At 34.7% G+C, this 18,561-nt stretch overlaps 2 protein-coding genes across 4 annotated transcripts; one reads left to right on the forward strand and one right to left on the reverse strand.

Annotated features, from left to right (window-relative positions):
* Nucleotides 1–700: 700 nt before the first annotated feature.
* Nucleotides 701–11,980, forward strand: LOC112720514 (kinesin-like protein KIN-4A). Of its 3 annotated transcripts, XR_003162204.3 has the most exons (26): nucleotides 701–1,461; nucleotides 2,819–2,965; nucleotides 3,050–3,205; nucleotides 3,408–3,661; nucleotides 4,215–4,402; nucleotides 4,547–4,671; nucleotides 5,167–5,203; nucleotides 6,295–6,386; nucleotides 6,487–6,594; nucleotides 6,678–6,791; nucleotides 6,920–6,995; nucleotides 7,346–7,458; nucleotides 7,869–7,964; nucleotides 8,255–8,368; nucleotides 8,460–8,576; nucleotides 8,659–8,739; nucleotides 9,143–9,214; nucleotides 9,402–9,495; nucleotides 9,571–9,602; nucleotides 9,819–9,916; nucleotides 9,989–10,084; nucleotides 10,169–10,390; nucleotides 10,567–10,726; nucleotides 11,045–11,197; nucleotides 11,274–11,570; nucleotides 11,705–11,980. XR_003162204.3 is itself a non-coding variant. In XM_025771480.3 (25 exons), the coding sequence occupies exons 1-25, from the start codon at nucleotides 1,345–1,347 to the stop codon at nucleotides 11,484–11,486; spliced, it is 3,075 nt and encodes a 1,024-aa protein (XP_025627265.1). In that variant the 5' UTR covers nucleotides 701–1,344; the 3' UTR covers nucleotides 11,487–11,980. The 3 variants fall into 3 exon arrangements, 2 of the variants coding, with proteins under 2 accessions (XP_025627265.1, XP_072062684.1); XM_025771480.3 differs by having other exon boundaries at nucleotides 11,274–11,980; XM_072206583.1 differs by lacking the exon at nucleotides 701–1,461 and adding an exon at nucleotides 2,369–2,486 and having other exon boundaries at nucleotides 2,708–2,965; nucleotides 11,274–11,980.
* A 234-nt stretch (nucleotides 11,981–12,214) lies between these two features.
* On the reverse strand, nucleotides 12,215–17,416 carry LOC112720515 (probable inactive receptor kinase At5g67200). Its single transcript, XM_025771481.3, has 2 exons — nucleotides 15,566–17,416; nucleotides 12,215–13,147 (listed from the first exon to the last, which is right to left on the reverse strand). Exons 1-2 carry the CDS (start codon nucleotides 16,983–16,985, stop codon nucleotides 12,618–12,620), a joined length of 1,950 nt encoding a protein of 649 aa, XP_025627266.1. The 5' UTR covers nucleotides 16,986–17,416; the 3' UTR covers nucleotides 12,215–12,617.
* Nucleotides 17,417–18,561: the final 1,145 nt, after the last annotated feature.

Below are 18,561 nucleotides of genomic sequence, written 5' to 3' on the forward strand. Positions count from 1 at the left end.
TAATTATGAGAAAATTTAAAAGGTGAACACTTTTATTAAAATTTGATCAACACTTAATAAAAAAATAAATAATTTTATATTATTAGATAAAATTTTACACCATAAAAAATATTAATAATAACTAATTAATAATTATAAATCACAAAATTTACTCACTAACACTCTTCAATAATTATTATGTTCTTAAAAAGTCCAACAAGAGCTAATAGTCTGCATCCAGTCAATGCTGCCACATTTATCAATGCTAATTAATTATTTACTAGTTAATTACAACTACAAGTGAGATTTTTGTTTCTTTAAGTGATTTTCCTTTTCCTACGTCTAGATTCAAACAGCTTTGATTTTATTGACGCAACTTTTCTAATTGAATTTAGGTAATATGCGCCTTTAAGGAATGTAATAAATTTATCATTAATAAAAATATTTAAATTTTTTTCATAAATACAAAATAAAATACATTAAAAATTTATTTTTTATATTTTTAATATAATAAAAAAATTTAATTTATAATTTTAACATGTATTTTTAAAAGACATAAAATAAATAAATTTTTATTAACACATAATCATTTATTATATTTTATAACAATAATTTAAAATTTATAATTTAGGTTTTAAAAAACGTTATGATCCTTTTTTTTTACGCATTAGCATAAAGCATTCGCCATAATATTCACACCTACCAAAACATTGATGGAAATGGAGATTTTGTCCGTTGAATATTAACCGGAATAAAATGACATAAAATAAATTCGGAGGGAAAAGGGCGTGGTGGGAGAGAGAAAAGAGCGACAGAGTGAAGATAGTAGTGCACTTGTGCTTCGGAACTTGCCACGAGAAGAAGAAATTAATAATAATAATAATAATAATAATAATAATAATAAACAAGGAATAAGGAGAGAGAGAGAGAAAGAGAGAGAGAGCATCGGAATAGGCAATAGCGCATAGCTATTAGTCACTGCCATACAAGAAGCAAGAAGTAGTGAAGAAGAAAAAGTGTGAAACAGTTCAATGTAGTGTTAATTGTGGTGGTTGTTGTGATTGCGGTTGCTTTTTGTTTTCTGCTCCGCTACTCTTCAAACCACCGCGCTTTTCGTTCTTTCCTTCTCTCTCAATTTCTTCACTCAACAACCACTACTCTTTCTCATGCTCTCTCTCTCTCCTGCTGTTAAAAATCTATTTCCCTCTCTCTCTCTCTCTCTCTTGCAGCTGTATCGTTATCTTAAGTTCTAATCTTCCTAATTGATCACACATTGGGACTCGTTTTCCTTCCCCTGGAACCTCGATTAACCTCTAATCTCTCTCCCTAATTTTCTTTTTCTTTTAATTTTCTTTTTCTGTTTCGATGGAGACATCGGAGAATTGTTCTGTGAAAGTTGCTCTTCACATTCGTCCGCTCATTGCTGATGAACGACAGCAAGGTTGCAGAGAATGCGTTTCAGTTACGCCTGCGAAGCCTCAGGTACCTCGAAATTCGTCTCTTCACCTTCGTCAACATGATGCTTCTTTTTCTTTAACTGTTTTTTTGTGTGATTATTATTAATGTGTTTTGTCGTTTAGTGGATGCACTTCATTAATTAATGGTGCGTTCGTGAATTTTGTTTTGGTGGTGTGGAGGTTGCTTAATTATTATCATTTAGAAAAGAATATATATATTTTTTTGGGTTTTGAAAATGTAATGTTATTTGTTTATTCCTTTCTTGATTGCTTACCATGTTGAATGTGTAATTTTGCGTAAATCATTTTGTAGAGTCAAAAAGAAATGATCAAAATAATTGTTTCAAAAATTATGCTGAAGTACTGTTTGTTCATGTCATAAGTCATAACATACTTTCCTGTTGCTTTTTTTCTTTATTATTATTATTATTATTATTATTATTATTATTATTATTTATTTTTTTTCTATCCAAAAATTTTCAAAATGCTAAACTACTCCCACTCAAGCGATAATTTTTTGTTGAATTAATTTTATTAAAAAATTATCCAAAATTTTCAAATTACTTCTACATTCTACTCCTGCTATCAGCTACAACCTCAGAAACGAGATGGTGAGAGAAGAGGGGAAAGGTGAAAAATAATCGTATGTGTTCATTAATTATTAAAATTAGAATTCACACATATAAGTCTTGGTGGTGTAGAGTGTGTGGAGGCGCAGAAGGGTTGGTGTCCGTTTGTGTTTGTGAATCGTTCGTATTTGTGTGTGTTGATAGTGATGTTGATGCTATTTGTGGATAAAAATGATAGTTTAGCACCTTATAAGTTAACACTGAAGTATTACCGAGATTTATTCAATATTACATAATTACTTTATCAATTCATTAATCAATTACTTAATGACTTAATACGTTGTTGGAATTTCACCATCGCAGGTAAACTCAACGCAAGAAATTTATAGGATAATCGCTTCTTTATTTGAAGCCTAGACACCCTAATCACGTTTAGAAAATTACTCTATTATTAAGAGCAGGGAGTAAAACGATTATTGCTGTAAGTGAGAGGTCATCATCAGTCAAAATTAAAGTAAAAAAACATGTTCCCTCTAATATGGATTATTGCACATTAAGATGGACTTAAACTCCGTACGGTACTATGACATGGATTTACTACCATATTAGTTGAGTTGCAGTTTTATAGATGCATTTAATTACATTTTCATGAATGCTAGGATAAATAAAATGCCAATTGATTAAAATTTGCTTGTTTTGAAGGTTGAAACTATGGAATCATTCTATTCTGATACTGTGTCACTTCACTGTAATATCTATCAGTGACCTTGATAACCTTCACATTTTTAATGTGTATTTTTTTTGGATGATCAGGTCCAAATTGGGTCACATTTCTTTACATTTGATCATGTTTACGGAAATGGTGGGTCTCCTTTGGCTGATATGTTCGAAGAATGCATTGCCCCGTTAGTTGATGGCTTATTCCAAGGATATAATGCTACTGTACTTGCGTATGGCCAGGTGAGATCGATCTTGCATGTTATACACTCGAAGTTGGAAAAGACCATTCTATTCGTTTGTATCTGACGCACATATACTCCACAGACAGGATCTGGGAAAACATATACAATGGGAACTGGCTATAGTGACAATTGTCAGACACAGGCTGGATTAATTCCTAAGGTTATGAATGCCTTGTTCAGCAAGATTGAAACACTAAAGCATCAGACAGAATTTCAGTTGCATGTGTCCTACATTGAGGTATATTATCCATAACTTTGATAGTGTGTATTTGCACACTCTTGTCAAATATTTAACATATATAGTGATTTGTTCATTAAAATTTGAATCATTTGATTATAAACCCGCCTAAACATTTTATGAATTATGGATGATCCATGTTAAATGGATTTTCCTTGCAGCCGTTTGTTTTGAGGACTTACTTGTACAATTTATTTTACAGATTTTGAAGGAAGAGGTGAGGGACTTGTTAGATTCTATATCTAACAGTAAATTGGAATCTGCTAATGGCAATTCTGGAAAAGCAACTGTTCCTGGGAGAACACCGATACAAATTCGTGAAACCTCAAGTGGAGTCATAACACTGGCAGGATCAACTGAAGTTGCTGTGAGTACACTACAGGAGATGTCTACTTGCTTGGAGCAGGGTTCTTTAAGTAGGGCAACAGGAAGTACAAATATGAACAACCAGTCCAGGTAAATAATGTGCTCTCAGTCTAATGCCAATTGTAAAAAGATGTTAAATATGTCATTTTATGCTCGAATACATTGAAAATTTGAAACAGCTTCACATTTTTGGTGTATATGTCTGGTGATGTGTTTACATTCTGTGTACTTTTCCATGCTGACAACATCGGAATATTAGCTAATACATTCGTATTAGTTTAATTTTGAAAATTGCATTCAATTTTATGATGAAGATGAGCACGTCACGTAGTCATTCTTTATATTGAAAAATCACATGTTCTCTAGATAGGAGGGCACAATAATTTTGATAAGTTTTATGAAACACAGTATCATTTTGTTGGTACCATAGTTATCAATAATTTGGTTTGGGTGGTACTGATGTTTTTGAAGATAGTTTTTTTAAATCCTTTTTCCTAGTAGAAGTAGGCTTTGCACTTTAGCTTTTTATGGTGATTTCCATTTGATTTTAAACTCAAACAAGAAGTGATAGAAAAGCTTTATTTCTATGTTTTCCACCATAATTTTTGTTATCTAACAATTGTGGTTCCCTTTTTGTATTTAGTCGGTCACATGCCATCTTCACAATCACACTAGAACAGATGCGCAAGCTCCATTCAATTTCTCCCGACAATGACTCTTCAGACGAGGATATGGGTGAAGAATACCTTTCTGCAAAGCTCCATTTGGTAGATCTAGCTGGATCTGAGCGAGCTAAAAGAACTGGTTCTGATGGTGTTCGTTTAAAAGAAGGTTGGTTATACATGACAAGCTTGAATACCTTGGACATTTTTGTTTCAAATTTCAAAGTTCTTTGACAGCCTCAGTACTGCATTAATATAAAATGACAATGGTAAGGACTCACTAGTGATATTAACTAAATGTTTTGGTTAATAGGCATACACATCAATAAAGGTCTCCTTGCACTTGGAAATGTCATAAGCGCATTGGGAGATGAGAAAAAGCGAAAGGAGGGTATGCATGTCCCGTATCGGGATAGCAAACTCACTCGACTTTTGCAGGTTAGGCTAACATTTTTTGGTTTGACATAGTGGTTATGTCCTTGTGTGTTACCTATAGGATAGCTTTTAGACTTAATCGTCTTTGTATTTTGCTCTTTTGAGAATCATGTTTACCATAGCTTTCTTATTTTTATGCTATTATGCAATTTTTGAAAATTTGTTCTAAGGACCATCTCTCTTAACATATCTTCCTTACATATTCATAGTTTGATTTACAGGTTTAGGTCTCATATACATTCTACTTCTGGCCAATTATTGCTTTGAAAATTTTTAAAGGCATTGAACAAAAAGTTCATATAAAACTTTATGGAACCTATAAATAAACTTGATATGCGAAATCATAGATACTATTTATCAGTAGCAGCATTTTCTATATCCAAGTCTGTAAGCTTTGACTTGTAACTTTATACATAGTAATCAACATATCTATCTTTAGTTTCTTAATGTCCATCTCTTAAGAGTCTTTTGATCCAGAATTCCTCGTCCTTGTTGCAGGATTCACTTGGTGGAAACAGCAAAACTGTCATGATAGGTAATCATTGCTAAAAGTTGATTCATTAATACAACTGATGTGTGTTTAAACCCTTCTCTCTCTTCCCTTGGTTAAATCCATTGAAACTATGAAATGTTCCTTTGCTTTCCTTAGCTTCATTTTGTTTCATTTGAAGCCATCTTATTTCAGCAGGGAAAATCTTTTTCTATTAATGTATAATCTAGTTCTTAATTTCAAGTTCCTGTGTTAATAGATTTAGTGCTTGGTCTATGCGGACAGTTAATTTTAAATAATACTTGGTTGAGTTTCCCTGTTATACTACCACAATATCATAAGGGTAGAGGAAGTATTTCCATCTTCCTTTTTAATTTTTTAATGAATATTCTAACAAAACTTGCCTCCTTTGCATCCATTTATGATACTCTTATACCACAAAAGAGCAGAATTGGTCAAGTGGAAATGACGCTAGGAACACATTTATTATTTACTTTCGTGATTGAAGTAGGGGGGTGACAAAACAGCAGTTTGATTAAAAAAATACAAGATGAAAGCTGGGTTTGGAAAACTTTTACTTTTCGAAAGTAGTTTATTAAAGCTGACTTTTAAAAGATAGTTTTCCAAAACTTGTAGCATCAATTGTGTTGGGTAAAACAATTTTTAAGATTTAGAAAAACCATAACAGACATGAATATAAAGATAAATTTGAATATTTATTAATATATGAGATTATATAAGACTTTTCAATTTTAATAAGAACAAGCTAACTTTGAAAAGCACCTCCTTAGGTGCTATCAAAAGTACTCCTAAATTTTAAAATCTGCATGCACAAACATATGATCTTTTTTTATTTATCTATCACAAAATGAAGTGCTTTGAAAACTTTTATTAAACCAAGCCGAATTTTGATGTTTACATGTCTATCACTGTCATTCTTATAATCAGATAAAAGTGTTTTTACCTTTTGACTTTATGATTAATTAAAGATATCTTTCTTCTTTTATACATAGTTTCTACATACTGCATCATGTGTATATTATTGCCTCCTGGAGATATTATTATAATATTGTTTTCCTGATCATAATTCCAATTTTACCTGCTTTTTAATAACGAAAGGATTCTCCTTTTCCCAGCTTGCATTAGTCCTGCCGACATCAATGCTGAGGAAAGTCTCAATACTCTCAAATATGCAAATCGTGCTCGCAATATTCAAAATAAGCCTATTGTAAGATTCTTGGTTCTTTGTTACTTTAAGTTCATGTACAATCCAGCCGTTGAGAACCAGATCAAGTTTCTTCTGTTACAATATTTGTTGTTAATTTCAGGCTAATCGAGATTTGATATCCAATGAGATGCAGCAAATGCGTCAACAGTTAAAGTACTTGCAGGCTGAACTTTGTGCTCGGGGAGGAACTCCAGCTGATGAAGTGCGGGTATATATCATCATAAACTTTACATTTGAATTACCGTAAGATAAGTGGAGCCTAATATATAGCTTGATGCTCCTGCTCTACAGGTTCTCAAGGAAAGGATTGTGTGGCTTGAGGCGACTAATGAGGGCCTCTCTCATGAACTTCATGAATATCGCAGTAGATGTGCTTTTGTAGACAAATGTGAAATTGATGAACCAGTATGTAAATGGGAAAAAATTTAAATTTTCTGTTACTTTTGCTTGTATTTATTAAGTCAATGTCATTAAAACAACCAGATGATCATAACGGACATTTATTTTTATTTCTTTTCCCCTTAATTTCTCAGGATGGTCATATTTATCTTGAAAGACACTTTCAGAGCTCTGTTTCATCTGATCATCCCATGATTGAAAGTATATCTGGTACACGTTTTTTTATCTGTGTATTCTGAGCCATATGTTAATTTCATAATTTTAAGAAATGAGATTGGAATTCAGAATCTTGCAGAGAGGGATAGGATCAATGACTCATGGCCCTGCATCCTTCTTTCAGAAGAATATAGAAGTATTTTTTTCCTTGTCCTAGTAAATAGTCTCTACATAAGTGTATAGTCAGGGACTAGAGTCTATGCATCTCTCTTATGAAAATAAGCAGTACTTTGATACTGTGTTGTTATATTATGTAACCAAGGCTGAGTAATTTCCGACTCTGTCCATCTTGGATTGTCCAGAGAAGCTATTATTTATGTTTTCTATTTCCCTACTTTTATCAGGTGACGATTCAGGTGAAAGTGATGAAGCAGTAAAGGAATTGGAGCATGCACTTTTGCAGAATACCATGGATAAAGAGATGAATGAGTTAAATAAGCGCTTAGAGCAGAAAGAGGTTTCATTTCTGAAATTTGTTCTTAGATTTTATGGATGTTCTTAAATGCTTCTTAACTTAGGATCTAATTACCATATATCTCAGAAATTTTTCTTTCAAATCTGATGGCAGAGATGTGAACATGCAATTATGTAGATCTTCTTGTCAGCGTGGTTTTTCTCTTATCCACAACCTTAATGGCTTTTGCCGAGCTCTTAGAATGCCTTTGAAAGGTTATATTAGGTGTCAGCTGAGTAACTTTCATCAAAACAATATTGGAAGGCTAAAAACAAAAAACAAGTGATATTGGAATGTGCTAATTGTTTTTCTTAATTGGTCCTTATGCTAATATCTTGGGGTCTCAAACAGTAAATCGGTAAGTGTTCCATTTTATGGTGTTTTAATTTCCATACATTTTTACTTCTTTGCAGTCTGAGATGAAGCGCATTGGAATTGATACTGAAGCACTCAAAGAGCACTTTGGGAAAAAAATTATGGAGCTTGAAGAGGAAAAAAGAAAAGTGCAGGTTTGGACATAGTTAGGTTTAAATACTTTTGAGATAGCACACAAACGAAAGGTTTTTTCTGGTTTGTTTTATTTTTTGTCTACATTTTTTGTGTAACTTGTTTTTAAAATTTTGTAAAAAAAGCAGTCGTGAAAATAAGAAATGAAGACAGTAAACAGTATTTTTGTCATGTTTATGTTTTTCTTTTCACAATTATGAAAACAGAAAACATAAGAATGAAAACAAGGAATCAAACAAATCCTAAGTGTTTATTTTTCTCTTGTTTACTGATTCTGGAATGATAATGATAGCAAGAGAGGGACCATTTGTTGCATGAGGTAGAGAATCTTTCAGCTAATATTGATGGACTAGCACAGAAATCTCAAGATGTTCGTGGCCAAAAATTGAAAGCACTGGAAGCACAGGTAATATCTCGATATTATTTTCATGGTAATTGTCCTTTTCCAATGTTAAATAGTTTCTGAGTTATTTATATATTAAAATCTTGAACATCAGATTTTAGACCTCAAGAAGAAACAAGAAAACCAGGTGCAGCTACTAAAGCAAAAGGAGAAGAGCGAAGAAACTGCAAAAAAATTGCAAGCTGAAATACAGTACATCAAGGCTCAAAAGGCACTTGTGTTTAATTTTTCGAGCTACTTAATTATTGAAATTTTTTACTTTGTACCTGATATTGGATTTATGAAAACTGTAGGTCCAATTGCAGCATAAAATGAAGCAAGAGGCAGAACAATTTCGACAATGGAAGGCTTCTCGAGAAAAGGAGTTACTTCAGGTGATTTGCTTCTATAAATATGTAATCAATATTCTGTTTTCTTGTTTCAAAAATGCAGTGGAACTTTTAGGCCTTATAATAATTAGTGCTTAATTGTGCACAATATACAAAGTCCATGTCTTTCTGAAGGAACATAGCATGCGATAATTTTGTTGAATGCTCTTTGGTAATTGTTAAGTCCTACATTGTTTAGGGATATGGTAATGATAGCCTTTATAAATGTTTGGGCATCTCTCCTTGCAGTAGTCTTGGGGTTGAGTTTGGTCAGTTCAATGATAAATAGTAATGTTTTTTGAGTTTTATCTCATTATTTTCTCAAAATATATCATGTTTCCTATTAAAGAGAAATATGCATGCTGGTCTCATCCACTGTAATTTTGATCTCCAATCTAATTTTAAACAGTTGAAAAAGGAGGGGAGAAGGAATGAGTATGAAAGACATAAACTTGAGGCTCTAAACCAGCGCCAAAAAAAGGTAAGATATAAAATTTAGTGTTTTCCATGTTCTTTTGTTGCCAACATAATAGGGGCATTATTTCCTACTGTGTTGAGTTCCCTGCATGGAAAGTCCCGAATGGGGCCTCGAAGACGGGATAATACATGCGGGATGGGGATGGGGAAAAAGATTTTAGATCACTGTTCACTCATTTTCTTGTTCTCAGGTGCTTCATAGGAAGACAGAGGAAGCAACAATAGCCACAAAAAGGCTAAAGGAATTATTGGAAGCCCGCAAATCTTCTCCACGTGAAAACTCTGGTAGAACTTGACAGGGAATTATTTCTCTTTTTTACTTTATATACTATTTTCCTAACTATTTGCTGCCTCTTTCAGCTTATTCAAATGGACACCTTCAACCTGGGCTGGTAATGATCAATTCTTAGCCTATGCAGTACTGCTTAAAAAGCAACTAAGCTTGTTATGCTTTTCGTTGCTGGTCTGCTTCTGTTCTACTTCTGATATCTTTACCTACACATCAAAATTGTGATGTTTAAATACACATCTTTCATATTGGCTTTTTTGGTATTAAATACTTTGCGCAAATCCTTTCTAAAAATTTTTAACATAATTTGTATTCCTAGGTTAATGAGAAATCCCTCCAAAAATGGCTTGATCAGGAGCTTGAGGTCGTGGTACATGTGCATGAAGTTCGTGCTGAATTCGAAAAGCAAAAGCAGGTGTAAGTGACCACAATTGTTTTCTCCTTTTCTCCCCAAGCATACAATATAATATTGATTGAAACCTTTTTCAGCCAAGCTGCATTGGAGGAAGAGTTGGCTACACTGAAACAAGTCCATCAGTTCTCGGATTGCCAGAGTATCCCTACAGGACAGAACAAATATTCCAGGTAGAAATATTTTCTTGCATGTGTATTAAGGCACATTGGGGACATTTTGGAGTATATAACAATTTATTTTCCTCCATTTGTTAGATTATTATCCATGCCACCGGATGTAAAAGTCTCAAGAATAGCTTCTCTTGAGAATATGCTGGGCATGTCTTCGGCTGCTTTGAAAGCCATGGCTTTACAACTTACAGAGGCTGAAGCAAGGGAACGTGCATTAAGTAACCGTGGACGTTGGAACCAGTTACGCTCAATGGGAGATGCTAAGAATGTGCTTCAGTACTTATTCAATGCTACAGCAGAAGCAAGGTGCTTTTAGAATGAATCAGTTTAAGCTTTTGTAGATTGTCACCCAGTTGACTAGGGAGTAAAGACAATAATTCACTAAGATGCACTTCTATTTTTATTTATTTTATTTTCTTTATTGTCAATGTTTAGAGGATTGTTACCCAGTTTAAGCTTTTGTAGTCTATTTCCATTAACAGGTGTCAATTGTGGGAAAAGAATATAGAACTTCAGGACTTGAAAGAGCAAATAAACGAACTAGCAAGGCTACAGAAAGAAAGTGAAACACAGAGAAAAGAACTTCTAAAGGAGCAAACACTTAAGGAAGAAGCTGTTTCTGTCGCCTTGAACACATCAATGGTGAGATTTTCTATTCTATCAGCAATTAGTGAGCTTTATGTGGCAAATATTTTAACTCCTACAGCATACAGATGTAGATTATCAGTACATTTGAAATAGATTAGAGCAAGATGGTTAAGTTCTGTAGGATAAAGTACGTCTAATGACCCAGATGATTTTGAAATGATAAACAATATTTTAAAACTTTGAAACCTTTATTTAGCCATCACTAAACTGCTTATCTAATCATAGTTTCTTAACCAAATATGAGTACTTGAATCTTATAAACTTAGTTTTCATTAATTTAAAATATATTAAGTATTTGATTGAAACCAACAGGAAAACTCTCGGTCCTTGAAACACCTTGCGGATGAATTGAGTGGCCCATTGTCTCCCATGTCACTTCCCGCAACAAAGCAACTTAAATTCACCCCTGGAGTTGTTAATGGGTCAGTTACAGAGTCAGCTACTATTATGGACAATGGAAGAAAGGTACCCCACTATATGCTTTGTTTGTACACCAATTGTGTCATGTTTCGGTTAAAAGCAATAATGGTTTTCTATTCAGATGATACCCATTGCGGAGTTGTCAGCAAGGAGGCTAGCAGCTGTTGGGCAAGCTGGAAAACTTTGGAGGTGGAAGAGAAGTCATCATCAATGGCTGATACAGTTTAAATGGAAATGGCAGAAACCGTGGAAACTTTCAGAATGGATCAAACACAGCGACGAAACAATCATGAGGTCAAGGCCTCGAGCACAGGCCTTGATCAATGCTATGTGAGTTCGAGCTCATAAGGACATCATTGTAACTCCAGTGCTTGCTCTCTGTTTCAACATGGCTTGGCTAAAGCTCAGATAGTTGTAGGTAATCCACAAACAGTTTTTAACATCCTAGACAACATAGTGCTCCGATAAACATGTTGCATTTTCTTTCCATAACTACCTAGAGGAGTGTGCCACTTGAATTCTTTAGCACTGAAATTGTTCTCCAACTTGCAGTGTGTATACAGGCAATAAGTAAATTGGAAAAGCTTGCTGAGAGTTTGGCTGTTGGAAAAGGCTGTGTTATGGTCATTTGTGTATGTTGTAATTTTGTAACGACACATGTAGGCGTACGCTGACATTTAATAATATCATAGGAAAAATCAGTTTTAGTTTTAGATAGTTAAAACCAAAATGGTCCTCCTTTTGCATGTACTACAAAAGATATTGCAAGATTTTTTGTACAGATAAACTAGTCCCCAAAATTACTCATATTATGATGTTAGCTAATAATCTTTCATTCTTGATGCTTTTTATGAATTTATCAAGCTCTGTTGCAGTATTTGGTCGTTTATTGTGTCAAACATGTTTGTGAATGCTTAGTTCGGTATCCTTTTTATTTTTTGTATATTGGCGAAAATGTAAAGAAAAAATATTAATATTTCTCTTCTAATAATTACTTCCAATAAAAAATATTACTCAAGAAAAATAGCAAAAAGGAAAAAAAAAAAAATTATGGCAAACAAGTACTGGAAACCCTTTTTCTTTTCTTCTTCAAACATCCATGTTAAAATAAGAAACACCGAAACCAGCTCAAAAATTGAATAAGCTAACACATCTATATAAATTATTTGTCAAAGTATCATTAACACCATACCAGCCACTGCAGACAGTAAAATTGTGATATATCCCACGATTCCGCATTTTTACTGGGTAGTCTGTCGATATTACGGTGAAAGATGAGTGTCTAATCCATAAACTTGCCTTCAAAATCACTCTTATACGTTCCATTCATTCTTGCCAAGAAGAGTTGACACTTGACACAGTACTTCCATTGTAATGCTGTGTGATTTGTTCTCAGCAAACAATCAAGCCAGACTTAAAAGACCCAAACTATAATGAAAAGCGTTTAAGTTGCGTGTCCTTAGCTTCATGTTGCGCTCTCCTTTATTTCCTGTATCATCTTCAAGACTTGCCACATTGCCGGTCTCTGCTCTGGTGAGGTAGCACTGCAAATACTGGCAACCTCTGTGAGCATTTCGAGCCGGTTGTCTTCGCTATCATCGTCGTCCCTCATTGCTCTAACCCAGTCTTGCAAATCCGTTGGCACAAGCACAGGGTGTTGAGAGGGGTGTTTACCGGTCAAAAGCTCCAGCAGAAGCACGCCGAAAGAATAGACATCAGACTTGGAAGATGCTCTGCGGCTAGACTGGCGGACTTCTGGTGCTTTATAGGCTGTGGAATCGGCATCTTCAGCGACCGAAGAATCTGCCAGAAAGGACAAGCCGTAGTCTGTAATGCACGCTTCAAAGTCTGCTCCAAGAAGGACATTCGAGGATTTTAGGTTGCCATGAATTAAGGATGAAGCTTGATGTACATAAGCAAGTCCATGAACTACATCTTCTGCTATTTTCAAGCATGATGTCCAATGGAGGGGCTTTGCCCTTGCTGATCTTGAGCCTGGAATAATACAGCAGCTACCTTAGTTAAGAAAATATCCTAGGACATTAAACGGGCAATCACATTGTTTTCCATTCATCTTATAAGTTGATATCAACTTCTAGTTACAAAATAAGTGATTCCAAATAATTCAGAAGTGATTCCAGTATCGTAGCAAGGACCATAAAGGATGTGCTAGAGAAGGTCGAAGTTTCCAATTGTCTGCACTCGTTTTTCCTTTACCCTATTCTTGTTTAAAACTGGTTACCAAATAATGAAAACTACCTAGTGTAAAGTAAAAGTTCTGCCAGAACTAGTGTCAAATAACAATCTTTGTTAACTGTATAATATTTTTTTTTTTGTCAGAGTTGACTTTTTATTTTCTTTATCCTTTATTCCCTCTAATTTAGTAGCATTGCTGATAAGAGAATATGCAGACACAGAAAGAATTTATTGATCTCAACGGGGAAACAAGCATGGGTATGAAATAGTACCCATGACTTAGAAACCCTAAACTGTTTAATAGAACAGTTTAATAAGAAGTTCAATAGAACAATGAGTCAATTAAATGAAGCATGGTAGGTAGTCAAGAAGCCCGTAACATAAGGTCAAATCAGACACTTAAACCTAAAATGGTCCTACTGCAGTCGCAGAAACAGGTAACAACCTTAATAGTCCAACTCCGTGATGTCGGCATTGGAATTGATGAGATAAGTGCTACAGTGGTACCACACTCAATCCCAGACTTAGAAACCACACAAAAACAAACAAACAATGCTCGTTAATGTTTACCGAACGCAATACCAAACTATTTTTTCATAGGCTACAAAAATACCAAACTTACCACACTACTATTAACCATTGTCTTCACGCTACCACAATACCACAGGTCAAATTTTACACCTTATAAGAATAAGTTGTATTATATTATATATCTGTATATATGATTTATTATTTTATAACACATCAGATTAGCTTTAATAATTGAGTTAATTACATAACTATTATAAGACATACTTTAAAAAAAAAAAAAAAAAGAATTCATCTAACTCCAAGTTGGGTCCATCAAAATTTCACTAAGAACAAACTCTAATGTTAGAGAAATGTTCCCATAACCTATCATTCAAACACTTTTGAATATAGGAGACTTTTTATATTTTTTTTATGAAATAAAAAAGTTTTATTCTTAGTCACTTATCTTATGTGTTATTATATCTTCTCTTTTTCTTAACTATTTTGTAGCAATCAATTAATGTGAAGGAATAATCATTCTTCCATCATGATGTATATAAAAATTTCTATAAGAATATGAGAATAACTTTCAATTACAATTGAATTTAGTCAAATATTAGCTATAGGCATAATAATACAACTATGATATATGGAATATTAAAAACTAATTACCTATATAAAAATACAGAATAACTATTCATTAATAATATATTTAAATTAGATTTATATTTATAATCAAAATAGAAATAAACATACAAAATATGTAAAATTTTTATTATTTTGGTGGTTAGAAAAAAATATAGATATACAAAAAAAGATTGTACCCAGATTTATGAATAATTTTGTGTTCATGAAATAGTCTTTAGCATAATATTTAATGCCAATAAGTGTCGTATTTTTACATTAAAATTACGAAAGAGTAACTATGAAATCCCTTTTATTTTTCTCCCTCTCTCTTCTCTTAATGGGGAAAGATGTAAGTAAGAATGCCAATAAATTCAACTTAATTACCTAGGTGTATTAAAAATGACAGTGATTCACAAACAGATGAAGTGATTTCTGTGAATGGATAGAGGAGTTAGTTATTCTGAGGGAAGTGTGCAGAAATGATAATATTACCAAACCTCCAAATTTCAACACTGGACCCTACAACTTGCGTGGACCATGTCCATGAGTGTAAGTATCTTCATCAAAACTTACCACCCAAAAATTCCACCGCCAGCTAGCTACCCCACCCAATACCCAATTAGCCACAGAAAGCATCAACCACAAACAATGCAACAACCTAAATGCAAATAAAACAAAACAAAACAAAACAACCAAGGAAAACCAAAAGAGAAACCTTACCGTGCATTTGAATATTGACAGAGAAGTTCAAAGACAGTAATTTCAAGAGAAAATAAAAAAATTCAACAAACATTTAGTGAATTTTCTCTTCTATCTCATTTTAAAAAAGAGTTAAAAATTGCATTCGAGAATTTTGTTTACCCTAATTAAAAAAAAAAATCGACTCCATATTTATTATTTTTTAAAAATATTTAATAAACCAAAAACAATCATAACTTATTAATTATTATAATAATTAATAAATATTAAATAAAATAAATTTTGCCTGATTCTAGCATTACTTTTTACTTTTTTTTGTCTTAATTTCTGTACTCCATATATATATATAAGCTAACTGGTTTGAACAATAATTAAGCTTACCATGAACAAGATTGAAAAGGCTTCCATTTGGCTGATAATCATAGATGACAAGCCTCTCGCCCTTGGACTGAAAATAAGCCCTCACCGGAACCAAATTCGGGTGCCGAAGAGCACCAACCATCTCCATGTGCCTCTCAAACACCTCTCCGCTCATCGCTGCCGTCTTCCCGGCGTCCATTCTCTTAACTGTCAGGATCAGCCGCGAATCAAGAACCGCCTTGTAGGTGGTCCCCACGCTCCCCCTCCCAAGAAGCTCTGCCGACGCCCTCATCAGCTGCTCCAGCGTGTACGGCTGCACTTCACCGTAGCAGAATATCAACTTCCCACTCTTATGCGCCCTCTCTATCTCCTCTATCCTCTTCACCTTCATCATTGAAAGGACGTCGTTTTCGTTTTCCCTTTCCCTCACCAACTGCGCAGGGTTATTTCTTCCTGTTTCAACCTCCAACGCCGTCGTTTTCTCCGTCTCAAATTTTTCCCCGAGCATTCCCCCTTGCTTGTTTCTATTCTTCTTCCTCGCCACCGCAACCACGGCAAGCCCTGCGCCGACGAGAACCGCGGCCGCGACGGAGATTCCGAGAACCAATCCACTGCTCTTGTGCTTCCTTTCCTTGATCGGCGAATGAACCACCACGATCCCCTGCTCGCTCTGCCCTAGCGGCGCGGCGGAGGACGTGGCAGCAGAAGAGCCACCGCCACCGAAGAATCTAGAATGCCGATCGCATGGCTTGTGGATAATCTCTCCGCAGAGGTCATTGTTTCCTGAAAACGACGGTGCATCGAACTTCGCGAGCGTGGGCGTAACAGGCACGGGACCGGTAAGGTTGTTATTCGAAACATCAAGCGTTTCAAGAAACGACAAATTCAGAGCAGGGAGAGTGCCGTTAAAGTAGTTAGAATCCAGCCGGAGGGAGATTAACCGGTCGAGCGAGTTGAGCCGAACCGGAATCGGACCGGCAAGCTCGTTATGCGCGAGTGAGAGAGTAACTAACCGATGAAGCGTGAGAACCGAGCGCGGGAACGTTCCGGAAAATCGGTTACGGTCGAGGAAGAGGGACTTGAGGTTTTTAAGAGGGGAGAGGTCAGGGATGGTGCCGGAGAGTGAGTTGTTACGGAGGCTGAGGACGCGGAGCTGGTCGAGGCGGGCGAGTGTGTCGGCGGCGAAGGTGCCCCTGAGAGAGAAGCCTTGGACGACGAAGCGAACCACTCTGCCTTGTGCGCACTTCACTCCTTGCCACTCGCAGTAGTCGTAGCGCTCGTTTAAGGCGTACAGTAGCCTGTTGTCGAGGTCTGCTTTTGACTTGAAGGAAAGCAGTGAAACGGCGTCGGATGGTAGCATTGTGTTTACTTCCGTTGAGGGACTGGCATCGGCGGTTAGCACCAAAATGAGGAGGAGCAAGAGTGAGTGGAGGTAATGCATTGTTTAGTCGTAATGTAATGTAATGTGTGCGCGTGACTGTGTGAGAGAGATTTGATTCTAGTGTCAGTGGGTTGGGTGGTGGTTTGTTTTGGATTGTTTGGTTTTTTTGGTGGGGGGAATCTGTGACATGCTTTGGAACGGAGAAAAGAAAAAGAAAGAGAGAGAAGCGGAGTATGAAGTGAAGGGAAGAGAAGTGGGTAGTGGGTAGTGGGTAGTGACTAGGGAGGAGTGAGTAGAGAGGGAGTGTGATTTTTGATTGGATGGAGGCGGAAGAGAAGTGCGGAGCAGCTGGACCTGAACTCTCCACTCACGTGAAAGTGGAGCGAGAGATTGATTATTGCTGTGGCAATTTGCCATGTGGATACTTTGCTTATTCGCATGTTTATGAAATTATTTTATTTGGTCACAAAAGTGTGCGGTTATTTAACTGTGTTAAATTTCTTTTTTTTTTTGGTCAAGTGGATTGGACAGCCTCCAATTCTAGGCATTAACCCCATGTTTTACACACCCACACAACACACTCACACACACTACATGGGTACTATGGGTTCTTGCAACATCCAGCCTCAGCTGGGATTTGAACCCGGGTGCAGCTTGATGAGAGGCGTAAAAATCCTCCATCTGTGCCAAGCCTCAGCTGCAACTGTGTTAAATTTCTAAGCAGTGTGTAGTGTGTTCAGACCTAGGAGTATTATTGGTTAAAAGAAAAAAAAGACCACTACTGTAATGTATTAAATAATTAAACTTTTTCAAGATTTAAAATAAATTTTTGCTTTTGTAATTTCTTAAGACAATAAGACCTAAGAGTTAAGAGTTAAGACATTTGTTTATGTAGTAGTAGTGTGCAAAACAGCAAAAGAGAAAAAAAAATGCTTTTCAGAATTTCAGACAACTATTAAATTGTCTAGTAGCTTTTACTTACAAGCAATTATGTGTAAGTTTTATTTTTATATTCTTTTCTTGACTTTAAAAATTCCACGCATGATTCATTTCACATAAATAAATAAAGCCCATCATTCATATAAAAACAGTAAAAATAACTTTTTTTAAATTATTTATTTGATCACAGTTAAAAAAACATGTTCTAAGAAATATGAGTTAATGATAAAAACGTAAACTATGAATAAAATTAAATTTATAAATAAATTAAAAAATTTAAGAAAATAAATAATTAAATTATCTAAACTAATAGTTTAAAATTAATAATTTTAATTAATATTAATTCAAATGATACTGAATTTTTTAAATTAATACAAAATATTTTTTTCAAAAATATAGATATTTAAAAATAAAAAAAGAATTATTAAAATATTATAAAAATTATAAATGAAAATTTAATTTGTAAAAAAAGAATTTTTAAAGAAAGAATTTTTGCCTTGTGGTTTGATATATTTGTGAGCCCTAGTGTTAATTTTAGTAATTTGTATGGATATAGCTTGAATTATTGTTGATTGGAGTTGAATTGAAGAATTGGTGCACTTGGAATTGAGAATTTTGGCTGAAACTTGTTGATTTTGGTGGCTAAGCTTGAAGGCTTGTGATGAGGAGATTATTTTGGTGATTTTGTGCTTGTGTG

The sequence above is a fragment of the Arachis hypogaea genome, chromosome 11 (assembly GCF_003086295.3).
Source record: "Arachis hypogaea cultivar Tifrunner chromosome 11, arahy.Tifrunner.gnm2.J5K5, whole genome shotgun sequence".
NCBI classification, from domain to species: domain Eukaryota; kingdom Viridiplantae; phylum Streptophyta; class Magnoliopsida; order Fabales; family Fabaceae; genus Arachis; species Arachis hypogaea.

Bases quoted from the DNA above. Each gene is read 5' to 3' on its own strand.
- LOC112720514 (XM_025771480.3), top strand. From the start codon at position 1,345: ATGGAGACATCGGAGAATTGTTCTGTGAAAGTTGCTCTTCACATTCGT. The intron at 1,462-2,818 runs GTACCTCGAAAT...TTGGATGATCAG, and splicing joins TTACGCCTGCGAAGCCTCAG to GTCCAAATTGGGTCACATTT. The intron at 8,369-8,459 runs GTAATATCTCGA...CTTGAACATCAG, and splicing joins TGAAAGCACTGGAAGCACAG to ATTTTAGACCTCAAGAAGAA.
- LOC112720515 (XM_025771481.3), bottom strand. From the start codon at position 16,985: ATGCATTACCTCCACTCACTCTTGCTCCTCCTCATTTTGGTGCTAACC. The intron at 13,148-15,565 runs GTAAGCTTAATT...GTATTATTCCAG, and splicing joins CCTTTTCAATCTTGTTCATG to GCTCAAGATCAGCAAGGGCA.